Here is a 12,500-nt window from a genome sequence, read left to right as displayed (position 1 = left end):
TGTGTGGACTCTCTCTCTCATTCTTAGGGGTGCGTTTGTTTTTTTCTCCTTTTTTTTTCTCATGATTTATTTGACAGCGACGTAAAGTGGAAGTAAAACTATGGACGATAGAGAGAGAGAGAGAGAGAGAGAGAGAGAGAGAGAGAGAGAGAGAGAGAGAATGTGTGTGTGTGTGCGTGTGTGCGTGTATTTGTGTGTGTGTGTGCGCGTGTATTTGTGTGTGCGTGTGCGCGTGTATTTGTGTGTGTGTGAGTGCGTGCGTGTATTTGTGTGTGTATGTGTCTCTCTGTCTGTCTGTGTGTCTCTGTGTCTGTGTGTCTGTATATCTCTGTGTCTGTTTGTGTCTCTGTATGTATATATGTGTGATAGAGAGAGAGAGGGGGAGGGGGAGAGAGAGAGAGAAAAAAAAAGAAAGAATGAAAGAGAAATGGAGAGAGAAAGAGATTGAGAAAAAAGAAGAGAGAGAAAGAGTGAGTGAGTGAGTGAGAGAGAGCGAGAGAGGGAGAGAGCGAGACAGACAGAGAGACAGACAGATATAGAGCGAAACAGAGAGAGAGACAGACAGACATAGAGAGAGAGAGCGAAACAGAGAGACACAGAGAGAGAGATGAGGCGTATACATGTATCATTGGCGTTGTTCATCAACATGTGTCTTGATGCGTGCTGTGCATATCTTATCATGGGCCTGTACAACTCGTGTGTGTGTGTGTGTGTGTGTGTGTGTGTGTGTGTGTGTGTGTGTGTGTGTGTGTGTGTGTGTGTGTGTGTGTGTCTGTCTGTCTGTCTCATTCCCTGTGTGTGTGTGTGTGTGTGTGTGTGTGTGTGTGTGTGTGTCTGTGTCTGTGTCTGTGTGTCTGTCTGTCTGTCTGTCTGTCTGTCTCATTCCCTGTGTGTGTGTGTGTGTGTGTCTGTGTCTGTGTGTCTGTGTCTGTGTCTGTCTGTCTGTCTCATTCCCTCTGTGTGTGTGTGTGTGTGTGTGTGTGTCTGTCTGTCTGTGTCTGTGTCTGTCTGTCTGTCTGTCTGTCTGTCTGTCTGTGTCTGTGTCTGTGTGTCTGTCTGTCTGTCTGTCTGTCTGTCTCATTCCCTGTGTGTGTGTGTGTGTGTGTGTGTGTGTGTGTGTGTGTGTCTGTGTCTGTGTGTCTGTGTCTGTGTGTCTGTCTGTCTGTTTCATTCCCTCTCTGTGTGTGTGTGTGTGTCTGTCTGTCTGTCTCAATCCCTGTGTGTGTGTGTGTGTCTGTCTGTCTGTCTCATTCCCTCTGTGTGTGTGTGTGTGTGTGTGTGTGTGTGTGTGTGTGTGTGTGTGTGTGTGTGTGTGTATGATATACCCCAACCATAACCAACACAGTAACGACTTCTCACCTTGCCACACGTCCACACACTTTCACTCTCCCCCAGCCCCCCCACCTCCTCCTTTCTCTCTCTTTCTTTCTTTCTCTCTCTCTCTCTCTCTCTCTCTCTCTCTCTCTCTCTTTCTCACTCTCTTTCTCTCTCTTTCTCTCACTCTTTCTCCCTCTTTCCCTCACTCTTTCTCTCTCTCTCACTCACTCTTTCTCTCTCTCTCTCTTTCTCTCTCTCACTCCCTCACTCACTCTCTCTCTCTGTCACTCTCTCTCACACTGTCTCTCTCACTCTCACACTCTCTCTCTCACTCTCTCTCTCTCTCACGCACTCTCTCTCTCTCACTCTCTCTCACTCTCTTTCTCTCTCAATCTATCTCTCACTCACTCACTCTCTCTCTCACTCTCTCACACACACTCTCACTCTCTCTTTCTCCCTGTCTCTCTCTTTCTCTCGCTCTCTCTCTCACTCTCTCTCTCTTTCTCACTCTCTCTCACTCTCTCTCTCACTCTTTCTCTCTCTCACACACTCTCTCTCTCACTTTCTCTCTCTCTCTCTCTCTCTCTCTCACACTCTCTCTCCCCCACTCTCTCTCTGTCTCTCTCTCTCTCTCTGTCTCTGTCTCTCTCTCTCTCTCTCTCTCCATGTGCCAAGGAAGATGAATTGGTTTGTTTTTTTTGTTTTGTGTTGATCGGCTCTTCGTGATATCAGACAAAAGTTCATTCCTTCAAATTGTTACCAAAAAATCCATGTGCCTTTAAAATTAGTTTGTTGGTATCGTCCATAAGAGAGAGTGATATTCGGAGTTTGTCTGTGTTCTTGTACAGTGCATTTAAATTTAGAAGTATTGTATTTTCTTGATGATCATTATGATTAAAACATCAATTTCGTTTGATGTGACCGTTGATACGCATGTATAACATTTTTGTATGGCTGTGATGTGCTTGTATGTTTAAGAATCAAGAATATTTCGTCCTTTGGCCCCTTTTGGGGGCATAGAGGATAATATTTAACAGCAATAGCATTTGACACCAAAATCAAACATAAGCTATTAACATAACATAACATAACTATCAGAAACAGAATACAATCTATATGAAACACAGCATAAATGATGATAGTATTTTTTCTGGTATTAAAGTCTCATAAAGATAGATCATGCTACGTTGCTCACCTTTGCAAAATTACTTAGGCTAATTTTAACCGAATTGTCTTGGCTGCATGAAATAAATTATACAGAAAACCTTTCCTCTTAGGCTAATTTTAACCGAATTGTCTTGGTTGCATGAAATAAATTATACAGAAAACCTTCCAAGAGGAAAAATTAAACAATTGTTGGCCTTTTTTTTTTTCGTTGACGTTGTATTGCCACGATCTCTTCCGAATCTTTCTTCAGTAGAAAAAGTCTAAGATTTTTTTTTTTTTTTTTTTTAAATTACAAGTCCTACGTCATAACCAAGTAATACGTCATTTACTGAAATGAGGTCACATGAGTCATCATGTAAATATTTGTTGTCCTTTCAGCATAAATGATCTGATGTAGATGATTCCTTTGTACACCCTTTCATTTGTATTTGTAGTTCTTTTTATGACAACAGATTTCTCTGTGTGAAATTGGGGCTGCTCTCCCCAGGGAGAGCGTGTCGCTACACTAGAGCGCCACTTTTTTTTCTTTTTTTTCCCCCAGTGTGCTGCTTTATTTGTTTTTCCTATCGAAGTGGATTTTTCTACAGAATTTTGCCAGGAACAACCCTTTTGTTGCCGTGGGTTCTTTTGCGTGCGCTAAGTGCATGCTGCACACGGGACCTCGGTTTATCGTCTCTCCTCCGAATGACTATAGCGTCCAGACCACCACTCAAGGTCTAGTGGAGGGGGAGAAAATATCGGCGGCTGAGCCGTGATTCGAACCAGCGCGTTCAGATTCTCTCGCTTCCAAGGCGGACGCGTTACCTCTAAGCCATCACTCCACATGAGGGGCTGTGTGCCTAAAATGAAGAAAGTATTCGTGTTGGCATTCTCTCTCTATGTGTGTGTGTGTGTGTGTGTGTGTGTGTGTGTGTGTGTGTGTGTGTGTGTTGTCTTCAGTTTAACGTCTTTCCACTTGAAGTGATATTAGACGAAAAAAAAAAAAAAATGTGGGGGTAGGGGTTGTGGGAAGAGAGTGGGGGTAAAAGTGTGTGTATGTGTGGAGGGTGAATAGGGAGAGACAACGCTAGGGAAAATGGAAACGTTATAAACGCCAGTATCAAACAATTACAACAAATGTCCTATTGGACTACGCAGCAAACCTTCTGCAACAGCAAATAACATATTGGAATTGTTAATAACACATTCAAAAGAACTTTTGGGGAAGTCTGGTAAAAAAAACATTTTAGATTCTGACATTCGAATATTACATGATTGCTAGATATATGTTCTCCACATATGCATCTAACAGCTTTGCTGAACTTAGTTATAAAAGCGTTCAGTTTTATCCTGTTTGATAATGTATGGTTCTGCCTTAATCTTATTGAATTACGGTATGTATTTGACTGATTGATAGTTCCCGGTTGTTGAACATTAATTACACTACGGTTTAAAGTTTTGCCGTTTTCCTGGTATAATTCTCTGACTTTGTTCCACGATATTTTTTCTAGTATTCGATAACCCTCTTGTACAGACAGAGGCAGATAAAGTTCTATGGTTCCCTGTTCGTTTTTTGCTCCTTTTCTTGCAGCACTGTCAGCCCATTCATTGTAGAGAATACCAAGATGTGAAGGAACCCAGCAAAACGTAATATGTGTTCCTTTCAAGCTTAAAAGATGTAAAATGTCGCTGATTTCTATTGTGATTTTGGATTTGTTCTTACAATTTGATGAGTTTAAAGCACATAATACAGATTTGGAATCAACGCAAAATAAGACTTGTAGAAGGCAAATTGGAAAATCAAGAATATGATTTAGAGCCATAAGAACAGCAATTAGTTCAGCAGTGAATATTGAACGATTCTTACCAATATAGTATAATCTTTCCGTTTTCAGTTTTGGTATTACGAAAGCTGAACCTGCTTGGCCATTGTCTAATAGTAAGCCGTCCGTGTAGCTCTGTAAATGATCACAGTATCTATTTTGAAGGTGTACTCGGACTTCCGTTGCCATGATATTCGGATTTTCATTCTTTTTCATGTCAGTGTGATTAACATCAAAATGTGCTTTATTCATCTCCCAGATGGGGTATGGACTTACGATCTTCTGTGTGTCTACGTCTTCTGAATTAATTGCAGACTTTTCTTGTGTGTGTGTGTGTGTGTGTGTGTGTGTGTGTGTGTGTGTGTGTGGGTGTGCAGGTGTGTCACCACCCTCAGTGCACAGAGGAGAACAACAAGCTCCCCCTGCTTCTGTGCCGCCAGTGTGACACTGACATCCATAGGCAGCCGCAATACGCCGGCCACCTCGTCCTAGACTCTGCCCACCACGGCAACAACCCCTCCTCCCCCTCCAAGAGAACTACCACCGCCACCACCACCACCAGCACCAGCACCAGTGCAAGTGCAGGTCAGTCATCGTCAGGGTTGTGTTGTTGTGGGGGGAGGGGTGGGGGGGGGGGCGAGAGAGTGAGGTGTGTGGGTGTTTGTGTGTGTGGGTGTTTGTGTGTGTATTGGGGGGAAGGGGGGGGGGGGGTGAAGGGGGGTGTGGAAGGCTGTGAGTGTAGGGTTGGTGGTGGTGGTGGTGGTGGTGGCGGTGTCTGTCTGTCTGTCTGTCTCCTTCCCTCCCTCTTCTTTCCTCTCTCTCTCTCTCTCTCTCTCATTCCATCTATATCTCCCTCCTTCACTCCCCCGCCCCTACTCTGTATCTGTCTCTCTGTCAACTCTGTTTCTTTTTTTATCCCCCCCTCGCCCCCCTCCCCCCCCCCCCCCCCCCCCACCCCGTCGTCTCTCTCTCTCTCTCTTTCTCTCTCTCTCTTTTCTCTCCCTTCTCTACCTTCTTTCTGTGTCACTCTCTGTCTCCCTTCCCCCCCCCCTCTCTCTCTCTCTCTCTCTCTCTCATTTTCTCTCCCACGTTTTCTCTCGTTTAAATCGCTCTCTTTCTTTCTCTTTCGTATGCAGATACGCTCACCCTCTTTTCACTCTTTTGAAATCTTTTGTGTGTGTGGTGTTGGGGGTGGGGTGGGGGTGGGGTTAAAGTGGGTGGAAAGGAGGATATGTAGCATTTAAAGAGAGCACAAAGAACGAAAGAAGAAAGAAAGAAGAAGAAGAGAGAAGAAGAAGAAGAAAAAGAAACTAAAGAAATGAGAAGCCGTGTAAATTTTCCCCCTACATGGAGAGACATTCAGTCTCTACACTGTCAACCAAACGTTTCGTCGTTGAAAAGAAACCAACCACAACACCCATACACCCCGTCTTTTAAAAAAAAAAAATAAAAAAGCACAAAACAGTCTGTTTAATGAATAAAAAATCTTGAATGAACACTCTTAGCCCTTTGGGGAAGCCTATTCGAGTGAAAAATGAAAGAAAGAAAACGAGAGAGTGAGAGAGAGAGAGAGAGAGATAGAGAGAGATGGAAAAAAAGGGGGGTGGGAGAGAGAAAAGGGCCTTTAAAATTATGTCTATAGCATCGTAAGTGTAGCAATGATTCAGCCACCCATTCATATTATATATATATATATATATATATATATATATATATATATATATATATATATATATATATATGTACATACCGCTTATGAAAATACCTTTCCTAAGCTTACCTCATCTATCAGATATGTCCTAAAACTTTTCCCTCGGCCCGTGGGGGTTATTATAGTGGGTAGCTTCTTCTTCTTCTGCGTTCACTCGTATGCACACGAGTGGGCTTTTACGTTTATGACCGTTTTTACCCCGCCATGTAGGCAGCCATACTCCGTTTTCGGGGGTGTGCATGCTGGGTATGTTCTTCTTTCCATAACCCACCGAACGCTGACATGGATTACAGGATCTTTAACGTGCGTATTTGATCTTCTGCTTGCATATACACACGAAGGGGGTTCAGGCACTAGCAGGTCTGCACATATGTTGACCTGGGAGATCGGAAAAATCTCCACCCTTTACCCACCAGGCGCCGTCACCGTGATTCGAACCCGGGACCCTAAGATTGACAGATAGTGGGTAGCTAGCCTCCAGTATTTCCCTACTGGGAACATAATCTTAACTCTTAGCAAACTTAAAGCTGCAAAGAGCGTCCATGAAACCCTTGCAGATCAGCTACTAGATAAACAAACAAATAAATGGATGAATGAATGTATAGATGAATAAACAAACGAATGAATAGATAGATAAATAAATAAATAATCATCATAATTATAATACTCTTGCTACTGCTGCTGCTGCTACTACTACTACTGCTGCTGCTACTGCTGCTACTACTGCTACAACTGCTGCTTCTACTACTACTACTGATGATGATGATGATGACAAGAACAAGATCAAGCAGGAGAATAAAAATAATAATAACAATAGTAGTTATAGTAGTTGTACAACTACTACTACTACTACTACTACTAATAATAATAATAATAATGTTTTGTTTAATCAGTAACAAACAACAACAACAAAAAGACGATGATGACAATGACGATCACACACACACACACGCACACACACACACACACACACACACACACACACACACACACACACAGAGTAATCAGTGACCGATGTCTGTGTATTGGTGGTGATGATGATGATGATGATGACGACGACGACTACGACGATGATGACGACGACGACGATGATGATGACGATGACAACGATGATGATGACGATGACGACGATGATGATGACGATGACGATGACGACGATGATGATGACGGAAACAGGTGGCGGAGGCGGCACCCAGGGCCCCCAACACCCACCCTCCCCCTCCCACTCCCGCACCCACCCCCGCACCCGTTCCCGCTCCCCAGCAGAAAGCGACAGTGAAGAGGACAGGGCCCGCGACCACGATGACGACTCTCTGGATGGGAGGCAACTCTTCGTCAAGAAGCCCAGCAAGGAGTTTAAGAGGTTAGTTCCCTTTGATAAGCTCTTTTTTTTTTTTTTTCTTTTTTTTTTTTTTTTTTTTGCTTCCGTTCCTTCACCCCTCTCCTCCGCCTTAATTAAAGTTTAAGGGGTTAATTTTAAGGGCCGAAATTAACACGTGACTGAGTTGAGGTGGAGGGGGTGGGGAGGGGGGGGGGGGGATTCTTCTCTGGAGAACTTGTACCTGCCCAGCTCTCTCTAGAATTTTTTTATATTTTTTATTTTATTTTTTATCACTTATCATCTCATTCGTAGAGACACAGAAGGGGCGTGGGGGAGGGAGGAGGAGGAGGAAGAGCGGGGGGGGGGATGTGGTGCAGGGAGTGATGGTGGCGGTGTGGTGTGTGGGTGTGGAGGGGGGGAAGCGGGGCGTGGGCGGGGGGGGGGGGGGGGGTGTTTTGTTTATGTGAAGGAGGAAGGGTGTGGAGAAAGAGAGAGAGAGAGAGAGAGAGTGCGTGTGTATCTATACATGCAGACGTCTGCGTGTGAATATGTATATGTATATGCGTCTGCGTGTGAATGTGTGTGTGTGTGTGTGTGTGTGTGTGTGTGTGTGTGTGTGTGTGATTGCGCGCGTGCGTGCCTGAGGATATAATTAAACATAATAGAACGTTTTGTTGTCATGAAAACATTAAGATTTGTTAAACACGGGACAAGTACATCCTAACGTGTTACTGGGAAATATTCACGATCTGTGTGTGTGTGTGTGTGTGTGTGTGTGTGTGTGTGTGTGTGTGTGTGTTTTCTCGTGCGCGCGCGCGTGTGTGTATTTTGTGTGTGTGTGTGTGTGTGTGTGTGTGTGTGTGTGTGTGTGTGTGTGCTGTGTGTGTGTGTGTGTGTGTGTGTGTGTGTGTGTGTGTGTGTGTGTTGTTTCAGAAACCGTTCTCCAAGTGAAGTAGAGAGAAAACTCAAACGGAAGAAAGCAGTGAAGAAAAAGAGCTTCTCCAAGAATGTGAGTGTAGTCATGTGTGATGTGTGATGTGTGTGTGTGTGTGTGTGTGTGTGTGTGTGTGTGTGTGTGTGTGTGTGTGTGTGTGTGTGTGTGAGTGAGTGTGTGTGTATGTGTGGGTGTGTATGTGTGTGTGTGTGTGCGTGTGTGTTGTAGGTTATTATTGTTGTTTGATTTCAAAGAATGTGAGTGTAGTCCTTTGTGTGTGTGTGTGTGTGTGTGTGTGTGTGTGTGTGTGTGTATCTCTTGTTGTTTGTTTTTTTGTTTTTTTCCTTACTTTCTTTTCTTCACATCTTCCATCGTTTTTGTTTTTTGTTGTTGTTTTTTTATTCCTTCTTTCTCTCCTTCTTTCTTTCCATCTTTTATCTATTTGTTTTCCGTTCAATTTCATTGCGTCTGTTGTTCTTTTCTCCCTTTCTACCTTCTATTCTTCTTTCGTTTATTCGCTTTTTTGTCCGTTCTTTCTTTTCATTCTTCTTTCTTTCCTTTCTTTCTTCCATTTTTCCTTCCTTGATTACTTCATTCCTTCCCTTCTCCTGTCTTTCTTCTTTATTTCTTTACTTCCTTCCTTTTTTTTTCCTTCCTCCTGTAAAGTTCTTTCGGTTTTTAGTGCGTTCCTTCTTTCTTTCCTTCCTTCCTTCCTTCCTTTCCTTCTTTCTCTGCTCAATCTGTCCTTCAGCTCAGTGGACCTACCTGCCATCCTCAATATATTCAATCATTTCTTCTCTTCCTCTCTCTCTATTCCTTTCTCACGCCATGTCATGGTGATGATGCTGGTGATGTTTTCCCTCCCACACCCCAACACAGGACGCCCAAAAGACCAGATCCCAACGCACCCTAGAAGCGGCCCTAGAGCAGATCGCCCACCCGGAGGGGCCGGACCTCATGGCCAACCTAGCCGACAACCCAGAAGGCGAGGAAGGAGGGGGAGGGGGAGGAGGAGGAGGCGGAGGGGGAGAAACGACCGAGGGTTCTCAGGACGTACCCCCAGAACAACAGCAACAACAACAACAACACACCTCCTCTTCTTCTTCTTCTTCTTCTTCGTCCTCTGCCTATTCCCGCAGGCCCTCTGCCGGTGGTGGCTCGGCGGGGTCATTTTCGGCCGGGGATCAGCCGTCGGCCATGTCGCCCGTGCTGGAGCGAGGGGAGTCCCAGGAGGTGGGGGGGTCTGGTGATCCGGGGTTGCCACCCTCTACCCCTGCCGCCAGTGGTGGTCATCAGTCTCGTACCCCTGTGAGGAGGCAGTCAAGAGTGAGTTTTGTTTGTTTGTTTGTTTGTTTTTTTTGACTCACTTGTGTAAACAAAGTGAGTCTATGTTTTAACCTGGTGTTCGGTTGTCTGTGTGTGTGTGTGTCTGTGTGTCCGTGGTAAACTTTAACATTGACATTTTCTCTGTAACTACTTTGTCAGTTGACACCAAATTTGGCATAAAAATAGGAAAAATTCAGTTCTTTCCAGTCATCTTGTTTAAAACAATATTGCGCTTCTGGGATGGGCACAAAAAAATAAAGAATGAAGCTTAATTATATGCAAACTGCATTTACTGTTATATTTATATTTTTTGTATTCTCTTAACTTGGCACTTTGATCTGATATTCTGACCCAACAGCTAGAGCAGTCATTATTATCATTTTTTGTTCAAACAGGAACTTCTTTTGCTAAGCATGGAAGTTTTATTTATTTTGCAAACGTTTTGGTGCAGATAGTAAAAAAGGGAAATTACTCTGTAATGCTAGTGGAGTTAATTTGCTTTAAACTGATCTTTCTCATCTTAAACATTACATTTTGAAACAAGAGAGGCAAGGCCTTCAAGACTCACTTGTGATGCACTTTTTAAAAAAAAATCCAAGCTTTTTATGTATTGAGTATAATTTAAAAATGTAATGTTTAAGATGAGAAAGATCAGTTTAAAGCAAACTGAGTTCCCCAGCAGAGTAATTTCCCTTGTTCTACTGTCTACACCAAAACGTTTGCAATAAATAAAACTTCCATGCTTAGCAAAAGAAGTTCCTGTTTGAACAAAAAATGATAATGACAGATCTTTTGTTGGGTCGAATATCAGATCAAAGTGCCAAGTTTAGAGAATACAAAAAATATAAATAAAACAGTAAATGCATTATACTCAATACATAAATAGCTTGATTTTTTTTTTTAAGTGTATCACAAGTGAGTCTTGAAGGCCTTGCCTTTCTTGTTTTGTTTTGTTATGGTTTATATTGTTCTTGTTGTTGTCGTTGTTTGGGGTGTTGTTGTCGTCGTTGTTGTTGGTGGTGGTGATGGTGGTGGTCAGTTTCGTTCTCTTGTGAAGAGGCAGACAAGGGTTTGTTTGAGGCTGTTGTTGTTGTCGTTGTCGTCGTTGTATGGGGTGTTGCCGTTGTTGTTGTTTGGGGTGTTGATGTTCTTGCTGTTTGGATGTTGTTGTTTTTTAGGGGGGGTGTTGTCGTTGTTTGGGGTGTTGTTGTCGTTGTTGTTGTTGTTGTTTGGGATGTTGTCGTTATTTGGGGTGTTGTTGTGGTCGTCGTTGTTGTCGTGGTTGTCGTCGTTTTTGGGGTGTTGTTGTCGTCATTGTTGTTGTTGTTGTCGTTGTCGTCGTTGTTGTCGTTGTTTGGGTTGTTATTGTCTTTGTTTGGGGTGTTGTTGTCGTTGTTTGGGGTGTTGTTGTCGTCATTGTTGTTGTTGTTGTCGTTGTCGTCGTTGTTGTCGTTGTTTGGGGTGTTGTTGTCGTTGTTTGGGGTGTTGTTGTAGTCGTCGTTGTTGTTTGGGTTGTTGTTGTTGTTGTCGTCGTCGTTGTTGTTGTTGTTGTCGTTGCTTGGGGTGTCGTTGTTGTAGTCGTTGTTGTTGTTTGGATTGTTGTTGATGTTGTTCATGTTGTCGTCGTTGTTGTTGTTGTTGGGAGTGTTGTTGATGTTGTCGTTGTCGTTGTTGTTGTTTGGGTGTTGTTGTTGTTGTCGGTGTTGGGTGTGTCGTTGTTGATGTTGTTGTTATCGTCGTCCTTGTTTTTGGTGGAGGTGGTGGTGTCGTTGTTGTTGTTGTTGTCGTCGTTACTTGGTTGTGTTGTGTTGTGTTGTGTGTGTGTGTGTGTGTGTGTGTGTGTGTGTGTGTGTGTGTGTGTGTGTGTGTGAGGGGTGTGTGTGTGTGTGTGTGTGTGTGTGTGTGTGTGTGTGTGTGTGTGTGCAAAAAAAAGGGGGTGCTGTAGAAGAGTGTAGAGAAGAAGATCAGTGGTTAGTTCATTGTGTGAAACTTTCATTTCACAGAAACTGAGAGAACAAGGAAAGAAGGGGAGATAGTCAAAATGCAAGGCAACAACAACAACAACAACAAAACAAAATAACCCACCAGCAAAAAAAAACAAACAACAAAACAACAACCCTACTCCATGACCTGCATACAACGAGATAGTTCAAAAATAGAAGGAAAAAAAAAAGTCTGAAAGAACATAAAATTATGTCCATGACGAATAATTATGGTCTTAGGTATAGAAGAGTACTACTGGAGGTGCTGTTTCACAGGTTTTTGTTTTCGCTCTGGGTGATGCGTGTTATTATCATTATTATTATTGTTATTATTATTAATCTGATTAAAGCATTGCGGACAGCGGTGTGGTGGATTATGCGTTACAGAATATCAGTTTATGACAATTATTGAGACTGTTTGGGGTTGTCACCTGGTTAATTCCCTTGAGGTCATGAACTGTTGACCTGTCCTTGACGCATGTTTTTTTTCATTTACTCCTTCTTCTTCTTCTTCTTCTTCTCCTCCTCCTCCTCTTTCTTCTTCTTCTTCTCCTCCTTCTCTTTCTTCTTCATCATCATCATCTTCTTCTTCTTCTTCTTCTTCTCCTCCTCTTTCTTCTTCATCTTCTTCTTCTTCTTTCTTCTTCATCATCTTCTTCTTCTTCTTCTTCTTCTCCCCTCAACAACAGATAGATGTGGTGTAGCATGCAATAATCATTCCTACACGCTTTGATACATCCTTGAAATCGAAACTGAAACTGACGGGCGCAATAGCCGAGTGGTTAAAGCGTTGAACTTTCAATCTGAGGGTCCCAGGTTCCAATCTCAGTGACGGCGCCTGGTGGATAAAGGGTGGAGATTTTTCCCGATCTCCCAGGTCAACATATGTGCAGACCTGCCTATGCCTGAACCCACTTCGTGTGTATACATCAAGCAGAAG

General features: G+C 43.2%; 2 protein-coding genes across 2 annotated transcripts in view; both read left to right on the top strand.

Moving 5' to 3' along the window:
• The window catches only part of LOC143301996 (uncharacterized), a 36,208-nt gene extending 29,642 nt beyond the window's left edge, over window positions 1-6,566 (top strand). The window contains exons 3-4 of the mRNA XM_076616480.1: window positions 4,664-4,871; window positions 6,514-6,566. Of these exons, the coding sequence (XP_076472595.1) occupies window positions 4,664-4,871; window positions 6,514-6,566 (261 nt within the window). The remainder of the gene's footprint in view (window positions 1-4,663; window positions 4,872-6,513) is intronic.
• A 579-nt stretch (window positions 6,567-7,145) lies between these two features.
• Window positions 7,146-12,500, top strand: part of LOC143301995 (uncharacterized) — a 253,776-nt gene continuing 248,421 nt past the window's right edge. Inside the window, exons 1-3 of the mRNA XM_076616479.1 lie at window positions 7,146-7,360; window positions 8,252-8,327; window positions 9,132-9,578. Of these exons, the coding sequence (XP_076472594.1) occupies window positions 7,146-7,360; window positions 8,252-8,327; window positions 9,132-9,578 (738 nt within the window). The remainder of the gene's footprint in view (window positions 7,361-8,251; window positions 8,328-9,131; window positions 9,579-12,500) is intronic.

This window comes from Babylonia areolata, chromosome 28 (genome assembly GCF_041734735.1).
Source record: "Babylonia areolata isolate BAREFJ2019XMU chromosome 28, ASM4173473v1, whole genome shotgun sequence".
Classification (NCBI taxonomy): Eukaryota; Metazoa; Mollusca; class Gastropoda; order Neogastropoda; family Buccinidae; genus Babylonia; species Babylonia areolata.
This window is presented reverse-complemented; position numbering and strand designations above follow the sequence as displayed.